Source organism: Podarcis pityusensis (assembly GCF_964106645.2).
Source record: "Podarcis pityusensis genome assembly, chromosome: 17".
NCBI classification, from domain to species: Eukaryota; Metazoa; Chordata; class Lepidosauria; order Squamata; family Lacertidae; genus Podarcis; species Podarcis pityusensis.
In genome coordinates this window covers 15,753,460-15,770,463 of record NC_138042.1, presented here as the reverse complement: position 1 = coordinate 15,770,463, position 17,004 = coordinate 15,753,460, and the positions used below count along the sequence as shown (strand labels likewise).

The 17,004-nt window shown below is 42.2% G+C and overlaps 1 protein-coding gene across 3 annotated transcripts in view; it reads left to right on the top strand.

Annotated features, from left to right (window-relative positions):
* The window catches only part of CNTLN (centlein), a 169,641-nt gene that overhangs the window by 4,233 nt on the left and 148,404 nt on the right, over nucleotides 1-17,004 (top strand). For all 3 annotated transcript variants that reach the window (XR_013980931.1, XM_080987712.1, XM_080987713.1), the window contains exon 2: nucleotides 11,083-11,171. Coding sequence is in view for 2 of the 3 variants with exons in the window: in XM_080987712.1 (XP_080843838.1) it covers nucleotides 11,083-11,171 (89 nt within the window). In the remaining variant the exon portion in view is untranslated. The remainder of the gene's footprint in view (nucleotides 1-11,082; nucleotides 11,172-17,004) is intronic.

Genomic DNA, 17,004 nt, shown 5'->3' with positions numbered 1-17,004 from the left:
TCCAGAAGTCCGTTCTTAAACCAAAGCGTTCTTAAACCAAGGAGTGCTTTCCCATTGCAGGGGGGGACTCGATTTACAAATGGAATACACTCAACAGAATGTGTTCCGCTTCCAAGGTAGAGTTCTCAAACCAAAACACCTACTTCCGGGTTTGCAGTGTTCTTAATCCAAGTTGTTCATAAACTATGCTGTTCTTAAACCAAAGTACCACTGTAGGGGCATACTTTTATTAGGCCAACCTGGCACTGGCGCTGTGCTCTTGTGGGTGTCATGTGACTTGCATAGGTGCACGGCCCTGAAAATGCGTGGCCCTCTTTTGCCTTGGGACATGTTGGAGGATATGGTGACACCATTTACATAACAAAAACTACCATAGAAATATCAACATTTTCAAAAGTAAGAGGTCCATGGCTTGGCTTTTTGAAAAGTGGGAACCTTTGGGCTAGTTACTAGTACATTACCAGTAGCCTTCAAAAAAAGTGCATTATGGATTAAATACAAACAAATTGACCCTGGTGTTCAGGCTCTGTACAATGATGAATATTCAGCTATCCCCTGAAACATGCATGTTCTCTTTCTGAAACAGCTGAACATCAAGCCTGAACCCACTGGGAGTGTTATTTGTCTTTGATGCTACATGTTTGCAAATGCAAGCTTTAAAAATATGGAAACTTTGATACAAAATTGATGTCAACAAGGACCACCTCAGCAGTGAGATCATAAACTCTTCAGTGCTCATAATTCTTTAACATTTTTATGAAAAGCTGGTTGAAATTTGAAGTAGTTTATTCTATCTGTACACCATTGTCACTTGCCAGACGGTGGCAAAGCACCTGCAATATTTTTCTTCATTCCTCTTCTCCCAAAACACAGATATATACAATACGATTATCGGTTTTGAATAGTTTTCATTTGGTTAGGGCCAGGGTCCTTAGAGTTGAAAGCTACTTTTTTTTACCATGACTGCTCCTCCTATTTCCTTTTTCTTCTTCTCCTTAGTATTTCAGATATTTTCAGTATGTTGCCAAGACCTGTGGAATATTGTCATTTGTCATTTCTGAGCCTATTCAAGGAATTATATGCTTGGAAGGGTGTGGGACAGAAGTGGCTTTCTCCAACACTTGTGAGGAAAGGGTTAGTCCCAAATTATTAACCTGACTTTCTCATATTGATGGAATGAGTTTTGTCTTTAAATTTCACTTTTCCTCCAAGGAGCACAAGTTGGCATACACAGTGTGACACCCAGTCCCCAATTTAATTCTTGAAAAAGTTCTGTGAAGTGTTAAACCAATAGAAGCTTATTTTCTGAGTTTCTAATCCTATTGTTATAAGGTAACGATGAGCGATGGGCATTCCCCTCCCTCTCTTCCTATTGATGCTTTCTCCCCCATCCAGAAAATACCCCAATGCTCTAGAGCAGAATTTGGGTGCTACAAGAGGGAAAAAGGAAAAGGAAGCCTTATTTGCTTGAGCAGAAGTTTGTTGTGCAATTGAATATCGCCCATCATTTAGCACAATCTAAGTGTGGTGCTGTGGGTTAAACCACAGAGCCTAGGACTTGCCGATCAGAAGGTCGGCGGTTCAAATCCCCGCGATGGGGTGAGCTTCCGTTGCTTGGTCCCTGCTCCTGCCAACCTAACAGTTCGAAAGCACGTCAAAGTGCAAGTAGATAAATAGGTACCGCTCCGGCGGGAAGGTAAACAGCGTTTCCATGCACTGCTCTGGTTTGCCAGAAGCGGCTTAGTCATGCTGGCCACATGACCCGGAAGCTGTCTGCGGACAAACGCCGGCTCCCTCGGCCTATAGAGCGAGATGAGCGCCGCAACCCCAGAGTCGGTCACGACTGGACCTAATGGTCAGGGGTCCCTTTACCTTTACCCTTTAAGTACGTAGGATTGTTTCACATAGTTCCTAAAGTGATTGTTGTCTTTAACCCTAGGTTTTGCAGCTATAGTGGATTGAGATCTATGAGGCTTATCAGTGGTTCTATCAGTGGCTTATCACCAAAGCTGTGGCTCTCTATAGATCCTAATGCAGATTTTCTGCCTCTTGAATTAGTTGTCTGATAAATGATGTTCCAACACTGCAATGAGCTACAGAGTGCTTAACAGTTAAATTTTCTCTATTTAGCCACATCAACTCTCAAAAGAATGTGCCAAGTATATATGTTTGGCTATGCTATCTGTATCCTGGGATTTCACAGAAATTCTACATTGAAAACAGCTTTGAAATTTACAGACAGATGAACACTATGCAAATGCTGAGCATCATTAGGAAGCAAGGAACAATAAAAGATTCCCATCAGTCCAATGGATGTTCTGACCGTTAGAATGCACTCCATTCCCTGAACCAGTAATCAAATGCAGAAATCCTGATTTCTCAAGTTTTGCTCACCTAGAAGATAGCTGTGTTAACCCATAGGGATGTATGTAGTTTTGGTATTCTATGTATTTTTTCACTAGGTTTCATTTGTTCATGCTGAGTTCTCTGAAACAGTAACTCATTGAGGGTACAATCCACATCTTTATTCAAATATTTATAGCCTATCTTAATAGCTAAAGTGAAATAGCTCAAGAAAATAGAAACAAAATGACAACCCCAAAACATATCCCAGTAAGTGCCCTAATCTGGGTCAGCCCAGCTGATAGCTAGCAGACCCAAGATCCAAGATATGGGGAGGCCCTCCCAGTGTGTGGAAGCACTAGGGTAACTTTGGTTAATTTTAACTATGATTTTTTTTTTTGGGGGGGGGAACAACCTCAAACCATGGTGTAACATATTTCTCTAAGCTATAGTAGAGACTTAGCATAGTTTTGATCCAGGCATGACAATAATCCACTGTTAATTCTCAACAGAATTAAAAGCATCCCACAAGCTTCTTTTTGGCCACTTTTGAGAATAGGATGCTTGCTGGATTAAATGGGCCTATGGCCTGATCCAGCAGGGCACTGCTTGTGTTCTGGTGCCCTTGCTCCTGTGCCAGCGGAGGAGAGGAGAAGGGGAAGTGAATGAATGCGAGCCTTGTGCAGATAAACTACAAGCTATGGCTTAGTGTTTTGTCCAGACCAATTCAAAACACAGGCCACTTCCCACTTACACAGGGGTTAAGTTCCGGGCCTAAGTGAAATTGCGTAAAGTTGGGAGCACCCTCTAAACATGTTTTAAGTGCCCTCTCTGCCACGCTTTCTTCAATCCATATCAAAAATACTGTATCCAAAAATATGTGCAACTATAATTGGAGCTCTGGGGCTGGCAGGAGGGTGGAAGATGCATGGGAAAGCGGTTGCTGCTGCTGCTGCACTACCCTGCACATCATCTGTTAGGAAGGGAGGCTGGGCCTCTGGTCTCTTTGGGGCTTCATCCGCCCTCACCAACATCCTCTTTGAGTTCCAGGGAGGGTCTTATGAGCTACGAGGACTCTCCAGCTCTCTCCCACCATTTCCAGGTTTGAAGTATTTCCTAATGCCGTGCATATACACGGTCACAAGTGAGTAGAATGTGCATCAATGGGAGGGTGGCTGTATAAGAATAGCCCGTGGCCCACCCAGTCCAGTAGCAAGTTCTCATGGTGTTCAACCAGGTGCCCACAGGAGGTCTGTAAGCAGGGCCTGAGCTCAACAGCATACTCCCCTTGCTTGAGTTCCAGCCACTGGTATTCAGAAGTATAGGCATCATGGTCAGTAGCTATGGATAGCCTTATTCTCCACAAACTATCCCAAGCCTTGTTGAACATATCTTCCACTCCCTCGCTCATCTATTTTTCTAACAAGAACCAGTCTGAAAGATGTACTTGCTTGTGGCCCTGAGCATTTACTTGAAGCTTCATAGACTTTAGAATGGAAGATTTACATGAACTGAAATGTGCTTCTCAGCTCTTTCACAGGTGGCTTGTTTCAATTGTTTGTGTATTTTTTCAAATGTTCATCAGTTTCTTTCACTCAGTGAGGCAAGTGAGAAGCAAGAGGAATCAAGCTGTGTTGAGCAAACCTTGCAGCTATGTTGCAGGGGCAATGTGTTTGCCAAATTCCTGGCTAGCTCTCCTGAAGTAAATACTTGAAAGTGTTCTTTATTCTGCAGCATTTGAAAGTGCTTTTTCAAGATCAAGTCCTAAGAGCTCTGTTTGTTTAGTAATCCAGTCAAGCATAGTAGTAGTGCTGTCTTAATTAACATGCTACGTTTGAATCTTGGATCTAAGAGATTTGCAGCAATATGAACTGGCTGTAATAATATTATTTTTAAAATATTGCTTTAGATGAGCTGTCCTGGACTATTTTTTTTTTTTTAAAAGAAAAGGTGGGTTATAAATTGTTAAAATAAATCAATAAGATAAGTTACATTGAGATGGTCCCTTAGCCTGGTCCTCACTTTTTTCTGGGATCAGGTCAGGAAAAAGGGCAACAAAATACAGCCTGATTCAGTTGGCCAGCCCGGATACCAGGACTTTGCAAGTTTTTCATCTTCCCCTGGAGATTTGTTCTGTGCAGCTAAGAATTCCCTGCCTGTTTGCAGTGAATCTTAAAGTCGTGGCTGGATTTCCAGGAGAGTGCAATGTTAGAAACTCAGATATACAAGATAGGTGCCAAATGGCTCCTTAAACCGGGTTGCAGTTGCAAAAATGGAATGCCTAGTTGCCAGTTTGGGGTCAGATGGCTTGCAGGTCGTATTTTTCAGTACAACTTTTTGGTTCCTGAAATTCGTTCTGATTGTGCAGATAACATATAACAGATAGAATTCTACAGGATGTGCTGCTCGTGTGTGAAAACAGTCAAGATCTAATGATCTCCAGGCATGCACCTTCAGACAGGGTTCGAAATTAGCAGGGTGCCAGGCACATTTTGCACCTAAAGATTCTCCATTTGCATGCACGTAAAAAAGTGGGTGCCATTTTCTGCGCTTGGCAGACACTCGGGTATTCCTGAAATGTATGTGCTTTGAAGCCTCAAAGTATATGTTAAGGATAGACAATATGTTAAGGAGTTTAACAACAAAGAGTGTTTTGAAAACTGAAGTATGGTCCCAATATTTTTATTGCAAACACCAAATTAAACATTTATTAACAATTTCTGTTAAAATGTGATATCAACAATGTGTCACCTAGGTGAATTGTATATTAATTCATGCTAATCAAAATAATAAATAAAAAGTGTTGCCAAACCCCAACCCCCAATGGCGACTAGACAGTCTGTTTTGGCGCCCACAACCCAGATCCCAGAAGCCATTTGTCTCCTAGCTTTTCTATCCCAGTTTCTAACATTTCTACCAGATGGTGGAAATGTCAGGTTCCATCCTGGCATCTTGGTTGCAATTGGCTGATATCCAGGTGCAAAATGTGCCTGGCGCCTGCTGAATTTCAAACGCTGGGAGAGTGCTATTGCACTCATGCCCCACATGTGGCATCTGGGTGGTAGTACTGTGAGTACTAGACTAGACAGGCATTGGGTCTGATCCAGCTGTTCTGATTTTATGGAGTTCTGAGCTTGGCTCACGTGCCTTGGGTGAATTCCAGCTGGTATCCTTATGCTCATGGAAGGATTTGGATACAGCAGACACCTCCACTAACACAAGAGGAAGGAAGGCATTTTCTGCCATTCCCCTTGCCTTCCATCCTATGCTGGCGTGTCAGGGGGTTCCAGGTGTCACAGTCCAGTTCACGGGCGATCAAAGTCCCAGTTGGGGATGTCAGGACCAGGGGCAAGATGGCAGGGTGGGAGGAGGAACAGGAGTCCAGAAGCTTGGAGTTGGGAAACCAAGGGTCCGAGGGTCATAGAACTGGGAGTCACAAAGCCAGGGGTCCGAGGGTCAAGAAGCAAGGAGTCACAAAGGCAGGGGTCCGAGGATCATGGAGCAAGGAGTCATGAAGGCATGGGTCTGAAGATCAAGGAGCAAGAAGGCAGGGAACGTGTTGCTGTGGCAAAGAGCTGAAGGGAAATGCTGACCTTATATCCCTTCCCAGCTCTTGCCACGAGGTGCTGTGAGTTACCAATCGGCCTCACCTGTGGGGCCGTGCCTTGCCTCTTCATAACAAACTTAGGAAGGCCCCAGTCCTGGTCATAGGGCCTGGCTCCTGCACGCACACCTGACTCCAGGGAGTGTTAGCAGAGCTGCCCTGGAGGAAGGCTAGGACAGAAATGGAATAAACCAATGAATAACTTGCTGGATGAAAATAACTTCTGTGAGCCTGAGGACACCCATTGGATTTCACTCCTGCGTATCTTGGAATATCATTGACTGCAACTTGGTCAGGAATTTTAGTTTATTTGGGTACAGTGGTGCCTCGCAAGATGAAATTAATCCGTTCCGCGAGTCTCTTCGTCTAGCGGTTTTTTCATCTTGCGAAGCAACCCTATTAGCGGATTAGCGCTATTAGCGGTTTAGCGGTTTAGCGGCTATTAAAGGCTTAGGGGCTTAGCAGCTAAAAGGCTATTAGTGGCTTAGCGGCTTAGAAAAAGGGGGGGGAGCGAAAAAAATCGCAAGACTCGCAATACTTTTTCGTTTTGCGAAGCAAGCCCATAGGGAAATTCGTCTTGCGAAGCGCATCGAAAAACGGAAAACCCTTTTGTCTAGTGGGTTTTTCGTCTTGCGAGGCATTCGTCTTGCGGGGCACCACTGTATGTCTTGGGCTATGTGCCTGGGACTAACGCTGGCTCTGGGATAGAGTGTTGCCTGCATGCCCCTGAAAGAGACTGCTCTTGTTGAAGGTCTCCATGCTGCTCCTGGGAGGCTTTGGTGCTTAGGTTTCATGCTTAGCAGCTGCAAATTAAAGAAAAATGAAGGGAGCTGGATGCTTTGAGCCTAGGAAAACAAGGGGCCTGGAGGGAGCTCATGGCTGAGTGTTTGTGTGTAAGGGTTGCCTCCTGAGACCTTTGGCATCCTCAGTAGAATAAGTGTGGGCATGATATTGATGTAAATAATACTTTCTGCTTCTGAAGTGTCTCTATGTGAATAGAGGTATCAGTATTCTGCTTCTGGCTCAATTAGCACACCAGGAAACCGGATTGATGAGCGGGTATCAGAACAGTTCACATTTTTCTTGTAGGAAAATATTAGTAGTGTGTGTATATGTGTGTTCAGGAATAATGGAAATTGATAGAATAGTGTGCTTCTGAGCTGCATTTAATTTTAGAATGTTATTCACCATGGCCATGACTCTGTGTGCTTTTCAGTTGGTCTAGATCAGTAGCTCCAAAACATGGTGCCAGGCGGAGGGTTTTTTGTGCTGCTGGAAGTAAGTGAATAAATAGCAGCCAACTTCACCAAGGTGAGAACCTGCATTCCCTCCTGGGGAACCTTCGAAGGGTTGGTGGGGCAAGAGGCAAAAGTGAACAGATCAGTTGATGTGACTCTTTGTACTGTAGGCTACATTCCAGGTGAAACTAAGAGATTTTCTCACACGTTTCCATTTCTTCATTCAGATAGGCAAGATGGATCAGTCAGTCAGCCAGCCAGCCAGTCAAGTTTATTGCTTATAGCCAAAGGCTGCTGCAATGTATACAATGAGGATGGATCAGTCTGTTTCACGTATACACCGCTTTTCTACAATGAGCTGTGCCCAAAGCGGCTTACAGCAGACATTCAAAACATAAAAATAGAGAACATTTGATGTACAAATGTACAAAATACAGAACATGCCAGGAAATTCAAAGTAACAAAAACCAGTAACAATTGCACTGTACTGGATTTCTGAATGGAAGCAGGGGCTTTCCAGAGACTGAATAATTTGCTCACCATTGAACTCTGCATTTGTAAAAGGAAAACAGCAAGTTTTGCCTTCTTTATAAGAGAACTTCATAATACAGGGACACATTCCAACCAGGTAGAAGGATTCAAGGAGGGAGATGTTGTGATTTGTGGCCTGTGGAGAAGGCTCATGGTTTGCCAATTGAGCCACAGGCTGGGGAGAATCCCAAGAGCAGGAGAGAGGGCTCGAAGGCTGCATTTGCCCGCAGACTTCCCATCTCTGTTCTGGCCCCCTTACAGCCAGTGGCTAATTTTGCCACATCTCAGTTTCCTGAGAGAGGGAAAAAACACCTGAAGTTTTTCTTCCTGTCTTGTAACATTGGAACCACCCAATGAAGCTAAATGTTGGAAGATTTGGGACAGGCAAAAGAAAGTACTTCTTCACACAGTTCATAGCTAAACTAGGGAATTTGCTCCTGTGAGAAGTAGGAGCCTATTGTGCACAAACATCTTGTATTTATGCTTCTTGCTGCAGCCAGATTGTTGGTGACCTTCCATTGGAAGTTGAACCCCTTCCCAAGAGAAGTGGCTAGCACAAGTATGGGACATTGCACTTCCAGAATATTTGACACATAAACGTCCATAACGTTCATAAGAGTCCATAACGGTTCATTAAAAGCAGATCTTTTTTATTCAACATGGTATAAGCCTTTCCCCCTATGTTAACTCACTTGAACAGCCCATTAAACCCCCTGTTCCACCCCATTTTATTTTTTCTATCTTCATGCATTAATTTTGGTTACACTTATTACTTTTACAGTATTTTGTATGTGTTTATATCAATAAATTTATATATATATATATATTTAAAAAAACAGCAGTGATGGCCACTGACTTGGGTGGCTTTAAAAGAAGATTAGACACATTCATGGAGGATGAGGTTGCTCGCCATGGTGCTTGTGTTCTGCTTCCACTGCCAGAGGCTGGGCAGCACAAGTAGGGATAGAGCTGCTGCACTTATGTGCTGCTTGCAAGGTCTCTGGGCATCAGAGGGATGCTGGACTAGATGGGCCTTTGGCCTTATAGCAGGGCTCTTCTCACGTCCTCCTTTGGTGTGATTGGACACAGTAGAATTACCTGTTCTTGCAAGAGACCCGCTCAGAATAGGAACCACCACAGAAACATGTTTGTGTTGCATGCATGTGTGTAGTTCTCTGAAGGCGAGCCATTCCGGTACTGACACTCAAAATCTTTTCAACTGAAAGAGTACAGTGTTCCAGTTTTAATTTACGAGAAGAATTTGTGTCAGCTATCTGAAGTGTGGAAAATGTGTGTTTAGGGTGAGCATCTCCTGAAATGTTTTCAAGGCCAGGGCTCAAATGCTGAGGGCTGAATAGTCCTACAGTACTAAACTGAAGTCTTAAATAAATGTTGATGTTTTTACCTTTTCATAGCATATGGGCTTTTTGTGGGGCGGGAGGGAAGGTATATGTCTGAATATTGCATGTAGGGATCTGCTCTGTTCCTATTATGACACGACCGTATTCAATAGTAGCAGGGATCAGAGGCTGGGTTGTTCTGCATTTCCATATGTCTGCTAACATGACGATGATGAGGTATAATTATTTTCACTCTTGACTGAAGCACAATCCCATTGTCTCTCTCTTTCATAACTGTCACTTTTCCAGTGCGAGGCCTGACCTGCAATCATTGCAGATGCTTTGCTGCACTGGGAAGAGCATCTCACTTTCAATATAGTTCCCAAAGCACTCTAAATATTTATGTTTTATACATCTCTCTTTCCAGCCTGCACACACATTCCCAAAGTGAGCAGCTTCTCTTTCTGACACACAGTGGTAGTGTGGGTAATTTTATTTTTAATGAGGAAATTTGAGGGAACTTCCGAATGACATCTGTGTTCTGTCCTGCACAGATAAGTTCTCAGCTGCTCAAGGTACACCTCAGCTGACCTCTCTGTGCTGTTAACATACGCAGAGTAGACAGAACAGTCCTTGGGTACATTGAAGATTGATATATCCCAGGCATTGACAGCTGTAGAGCTGGGCTGCTGTGCCAATTTCAGACGGGAGGTTTTGTCTTGCTTCAGAAAAAAATTAGTTGGCTCTCAAAACCGTTTAGAGAGCCATCTTACAAAGATGGCTAATTGTGCAAGAATTTTATGAAAAGCCTTTATGATGTTTTATTCTAAACAATTGCCAGCTAATATTGCTACTTCTGTTAGGCCAAATGCTTCTTATAATATTAAGAATATTTAATAGCAAACGTTTCGGGTATTTTCAGTTAGAACAAAGTTCAGATACAGTGGTACCTTGGGTTAAGTACTTAATTCGTTCCAGAGGTCTGTACTTAACCTGAAACTGTTCTTAACCTGAAGCACCACTTTAGCTAATGGGGCCTCCTGCTGCAGCCACGCCGCTGGAGCACGATTTCTGTTCTCATCCTGAAGCAAAGTTCTTAACCCGAAGCACTATTTCTGGGTTAGCGGAGTCTGTAACCTGAAGTGTATGTAACCTGAAGCGTATGTAACCTGAGGTACCACTGTATTCAAATTTTCCGTGCCCTCTATACATATGAAGAAGAGGAAGAAGAGTTTGGATTTGATATCCCGCTTTATCACTACCCTAAGGAATCTCAAAGCGGCTAATGATCTCCTTCCCTTCCCCCCCCCCCACAAACACTCTGTGAGGTGAGTGAGGTTGAGAGACTTCAGAGAAGTGTGACTCGCCCAGGGTCACCCAGCAGCTGCATGTGGAGGAGCAGGGAATCAAACCCGGTTAACCAGATTACAAGTCCACTACTCTTAACCACTACACCACACTGGCTGGATGTGCCCTGTTGCTTGCCTTCCTGAGTTCCCAGCCATTAGAACTTAGAATGTCTGTGCTTCTAAGAAATGATATTTATTATTGGGGATGGAGTAAGCTGAAATGCTGCGCAGGCAGAGTATGGTGGCCCACCACAAAAGCAGACAGACCTTTAGCCTTTGTATTTAAGAGGGAATTTCAGCAGGTGTAGCTTTTCTACATCTGGCTACCTTGTAAGTCTTGTAAATGCCTCTTTTTAAAAAATAAAAATAAAAAAGACTCTTAGGAGATAGACTGGTTAAAAGACGTGGGATGGGTTCAGCAAATGATGTAGGGAACTGAAATGATGGGGATGAAGAAACTGGAGTGGGGCAGGGGGAAATCGGACAAACCCTTGATTAGAAATGTTCCCATAGGAATCAATGGAAACCATGGACTATATGTGAATGCTCACACAATGAATTATTTCCAGGAACACATTGTGTTTGGTAAGCGGGACCTGCGTGTAGTAGAGGTTTTGTACGGCTTATAATATAGTGTCAGCATGTTTCACGCTTTCATTTTGTGTTTGTATTATTAGGCTGATAAAGAATTTGTGTGGTCTTTATGGAAACGTCTTCAGGTCGCAAACCCAGATCTGACACAAGCAGTCAGTATGGTTGTCGAAAGGTGAGTATGGGTGATGTTTCTCTTTGTGTTGTTTTCTTTTTTAATTATAGTCATGTTCTGGTGTTCACCTGATCATGCAATGCTTAAAAGTGAGGACAGGGTGCACATGCAAGCCCCAGCCACAACATCCTTGTGTTTGTTCATCCTCATGCACATTAACATTGACCTTCCCATGTAGAGCAGGAAAGGGGCTTTTGCCTAGATTCGCTTGAATACTGGTAAAACTCTCTGCTCAGTTTGAGACATTGACAAAGCAGAGTCTCCCACTGGATGGAGAGTTGTAGTCCCGTTTAAATGAATGTGAGTAAAAGCCTGCTTCAAGGCTTTTCGTGCTCAACACAGGAAGGTCTGGGCTCATGCATGCAGGGATGCTGTGTCTGGCTGCCCTTTATTTTAGATATTGCATGTTCAGGCCTGAACACATCATTCCTTTCTCAGATATGAGGAAACTGTTTAAAATCACAAGGGTTTGCCCTAGGTAGCTGGCCATACAGAGAGGGCAGAAATGATGTCCTACAATACAGTTGAATAACTCCGTTCTCCACGCATTCAGGAGATCAGTGCTGACTTATTGAAGCTGGCAGTCCTAGTTATATTTAGGGCTGCTGTTTGGTTAAAGGAATCTTAGTCCATAAATTGCATGAGTGTTAGTTGATTGATAAATTGAATTTGCATATGATCAACAATAGGTCTAAAGACAGAAATCAGTTGTGGGGTGAAGGTAAGATGATGCATGTATCTCTCACAGCAGGCACCATTCTACTATCTCATCTTAGAAGAAGCACTCCTATTGTGTAAGCGAAGGGTGAATACTTTTTTTTTAAAAAAATATAATTTTTATTAGTTTTTTTAACTTATCATTTTCAACTGTAATTAAACATACTTTTACATCTTATTCAAATTTTTGACTTCCATCAATCTTGTCTGAAAACTTTCCAATCTAATCTCTCAGTATGCATTTCTTATCTTCCCGATTACATTTCAAACTCATAACCAATATATCTGTCTTTTTATACTTTGTAACACTTCGTATATTTCTCCTTACAAAACTTCTTGTAGTCCTACTAGCATAATTTGTTGATTACAGTTGCTCTTCAAACAATTCATATACTTCTTCCAATCTTCTGTAAATCTCTGGTCCTGCAGGTTTCAAATCCTTCCTGTCATTTTATCCAATTCTGCATAGTCCATTAATGTCATCTGCCATTCTTCTTTCGTCGGAATTTCTTCTTGTTTCCATTTCTGGGCTAATAATACTCTTGCCACAGTTGTTGCATATAAAAACAATTTAACATCTTGCCTATTAATGTCCTGACCTATAATACCAAGTAAAAATGCTTCTGGTTTTTTTAAGAATGTGTATTTAAACATCTTTTTCATCTCATTATATATCATTTCCCAGAAGCGAAGGGTGAATACTTTTTGATGACACTTACCATTTGTATTGTGTGTGTGTGTGTGTATCTATCAATCATCTCTATCTATCTATCTATCTATCTATCTATCTATCTTCTGTCTGATTAATTTTTCAGTTGATCAGAAGGTTTTGACCTGATTTATCCTAGCCTATCAATCAGATAAATGTTGTAGCCATAGCATTCATCTTTTGATATTTTGTTATAGATACGTTGTTATAAAAATTTTAAAGTGACAAAAGTTGGTTTTAAAACATTATTATTATTATTATTATTATTATAGAACCATAGAACTGTAGAGTTGAAATGAATCCCAAGTGTCATCTAATATGATTTTAGTAATTATATATATAGAGAGAGAGGGAGATGGAGAGATTTAATTCTGTTAATAATTGTTTTTCCCATCAGGGAACAAGGCAGGATATAAATAAATACCACTAACACCACCACCATCATTAAAATGACTTTCTGCCTTTCTTAATGCCCCTTTCTGAGATGTTGGAATACTTGCTTGCTAAATATATGGACCTTAATAGTTGAAAACATATAGTCATTTTTTCCCTGAGTGAAGAAATAATATGAGAACCAATAAGGTATAGTTGTTAAAGTGTGGGACTAGGACTAGGGAAATCTGAGATCAAAATCCCACTGAACTATGAATCTTATGGGGTGAATTTGGGCCAGACATTGGCCTGCTTCACACATCATGCTAAACCAAACCATAGCTTAATGCAAATGTATGGGCTCTGAGAGAAGAGGTTATGGCTGCTTTGCTCATCCCTGGTCTCTCTTCTGCTGCACTACACTGAGCTGAACCACGGTTTGGTTTGCACATTGTCTGAACCAGCATATTGTACTGGTTTACCTCCCTCTAATGATCATGAGCCTTGTCACTTTTGTTTTCAATTTTGTTCCTAATGATCTCTAGCACCAAATTAGCCCTTTTCACAGTTGCTGCACATTGGGTCACTGAACTATTTTCTATGACCCAATGATCTCCTTGTGCCTGCTCAGACCCCATTATTTAATGTACACATGAAATTCGGATTTTTTTGGCCCTATATTAATGTTTCCATGCCTGAGAGGGTCACCACCAAAAAAAGGCCTGTCTTTTTTAGGCATTCTTTATTTAGCCTAATTGTTTTTATTTAACCAATTAATATTTCAGTAGACTTTTATTTGCAACACTTTTAAATATCCATTTTTATGAGACTATGATAATTAAGTTGTGCAGTTGAAAAATCTTTTGGGGAATTATACCTTTGTACTGGTTTGATGTGGAAATATTTTGCAACTGAAGAAAGTAACTTTTTCCTTTTCAGAATTCTTTCATGTTCCCAAATAGGGATTGAACTGCCCTAAAAATTTCAAAATGAAACTGGAACCTCATTGTCTGTAGCGTTGATTCCTGAGATACACAAAATAGATTTCACTTTTCAGCATTCGTTGCAGTTCTTATCTGGTGACTGTAACAACATTCTCTGTTTTAATATTCAGGTACAAACAAAAAATATCTTTACTGTGCAAATGAGAAAAGCCTTTGGGATATGTTAAAACCTCCAGGTATTTTCAAACAAGCCATTGTAAAAGTATATCCATGTTAGTGTACTTTCCAACTACTTTAAATACTATTGATCTCTGAATTATGTTTTAAAAAAAAAGGTATGCTATTTCTAGTTCATATGCCTTTTGAAACTTGTTTTTGATAAAATTAAGCACAAATAAACACTTAATCAGTAATTTTGAATACCTATGTTTATCAGGTAAAAACCTGGAAATGCTTCTGTTGCTCTGTAAATGTTTCTAGAACGAGCAAGCCAACTGTACGGAGTTTTGAAATTAACTTTTAAGCTATTTTGAATACCTTTTATCAATGTTTTCCCACAAACCTAGCATATTTTAATAAGTGAGAAAGTGGACAGGATAATTGAAGCAATCAATGTGATCATCTGTTCCCCTGGTACCCGCCCTTCCTGGGCTGGTTAAAGCTAGCTAGAGCCCAGGGTGTTGTGAACATGCCGTTGTGTGATGGGGAGGTGCCAGCTGCCCTTATAGAGGTGGTGGTGTGACCTACCTGGACCCAATGGTTGTAAGAACAGAATAAGAGCCTGCTGGATCAGGGCAGTGGCCCATCTTGTCCAGCATCCTTTTCTCACAGTGGCTACCCAGATGCCAGTGCAAAAGCACAAGAGAGGCATAGGCAAACTCTGGCCCTCCAGATGTTTGGGACTACAATCCCCATCATCCCTAGCTAACAGGACCAGTGGTCAGGGATGATGGGAACTGTAATCCCAAACATCTGGAGGGCCGGAGTTTGCCTATGCCTGCACAAGGTAAAGGGTAAAGGGACCCCTGACCATTAGGTCCAGTCATGACCGACTGGGGTTGCAGCACTCATCTCGCTTTATTGGCTGAGGGACCCGGCGTACAGCTTCCGGGTCATGTGGCCAGCATGACTAAGCCGCTTCTGGTGAACCAGAATAGCGCACGGAAACGCCGTTTACCTTCCCGCCGGAGCGGTACCTATTTATCTACTTGCACTTTGATGTGCTTTCGAACTGCTAGGTTGGCAGGAGCAGGGACTGAGCAACGGGAGCTCACCCCGTTGTGGGGATTCAAACCGCCGACCTTCTGATCGGCAAGTCCTAGGCTCTGTGCTTTAACCCACAGCGCCACCCGTGTCCCTAACACATGCCTGCACAAGAGCATGGTGCAAAAGGTGGTGGCGGAGCGACTGCAAGTGTTCCTGTATGACCCTGATTATCTAGATTCATTTCAGTCTGGGTTTAGGCCTGGTTTGGGGAGTAAACGAGCTTCCACTGCCTGGATGAATGAGCTGCATTGGGAGAAAGTCAATGGGAATGCAACCCTGTTACTGTTACCCGGTCTCTCAGCAGCTTCCGGATTGGCTGTGTAGGATGGTGTGTAGAAACACTGTACTACAGTCATCCCATTCCTACTTGCACAGTTGAGTCTAGAGAATAGGATTGGGGGAAGGAGTGCTTGTTGACCCATGGCAACTGTGCTATGGGGTTTCGCAGGGCATTCACTCCAATGCTATTTAACAGCTACATGGAGACACTGGGGAGCTGTCGCTAGACATTTTGGAGCACACAGCCATGGTTATGCTGGTGACCTGCAACTCTACTTCTTTGTAACATCTGAATCAGAAGACACTGCGGAAGCTCTGGACTAAGTTCCAAATGCAGTGCTGGTCTGAATGTGTGTGAATCCTGGGAAGATGGAGGCTGTGTGGTTAGGTGGTTTCTGTGTCCGGATGATATGCCAGGTACCTATAAGCAATAGTTTTTGACTTGTGTGACAAATCTCCAATCAGAAGCAGGTGGAAAGCGTGACCCACATATATAGTTTTTGCTAGCAGACCCTGGTCCTACTAGGACTTGGGGTGGGGGTTCTGCTTCCTTTTCATAGAATCTTTGTAGAATTGTAAGGGAGCCTGAGGGCCATCTAGTCTAACCCTCTACAAAGCAGGAATCTCAACTAATGCAGCTGTGATGTATGGCAATCTATCCTCTGCTTTAGAACCTCCAAGGAAGCAGAGGCGACCACCTTCCAAGGGAGTCTGTTCCCCTGTCGAACAGCTCTTGCCATCAGAAAATTCTTCCTGATGTTTGTGAAAACAAACAACCCTGACTTTTTAAGATAATATTTTTGTTTCCTGTTAATTATGTTGCTTTGAATGTATACTTTGTATTGTATTTCTTTTGTGTGTGGTTTTTCTGGATTGTTTTATTTGATGTTTTAACGTAGGTTGTAGACCACCTGGAGATTTTCTTTTTTAAAAATAGAAAGTGGTATAGAAATGAATTGAAGAAGAAAAAAAATACTTTGAAGACAAGGCCAGAGAATTATCCTGCAAACTCATGCACATAAGTTACCACAGTGACAAAGAGTGCAAGGGTCAGTGATGTCTAATAAGTTTCCAAACCACCTATAAAATGACATTGGTCCTGTTGGGAGTGACCATTTTAATGTCGTATACGAAAAAGTATCCAATAATAGACTTCTGCTGTTTCATAACAGCTGGAGGAGACATGTCTTCCTCTGGCTTACACATGGTTCATTCTGTGTTTCAGTCACTTGGGTGAGCAAATGCCTTAAATCGGAATATTCCCAAGTAACAAATTTCTTTACTCTGGATCAGAATGGAGATTTTGCCATGTAAGGCCAACTCCCCTCTAAAAAAACAAAAACTAGAAAACTCTGAGGGCAGAGCAATAATTTAATGAATTTAGCTACATATTTTTAAGCCAAATACTAGAGCAAAGATTCTTAAAGTTGTGCAGTGACATCCTGCTTTGGCTATTCATATCTTGGTTCCCCCTACCCTGCTTTTTAAAAAGTTCCTTTATCCAGACAGCTTGCAGAGATTGCCCTGTGCATCTAATGTGCTTCCG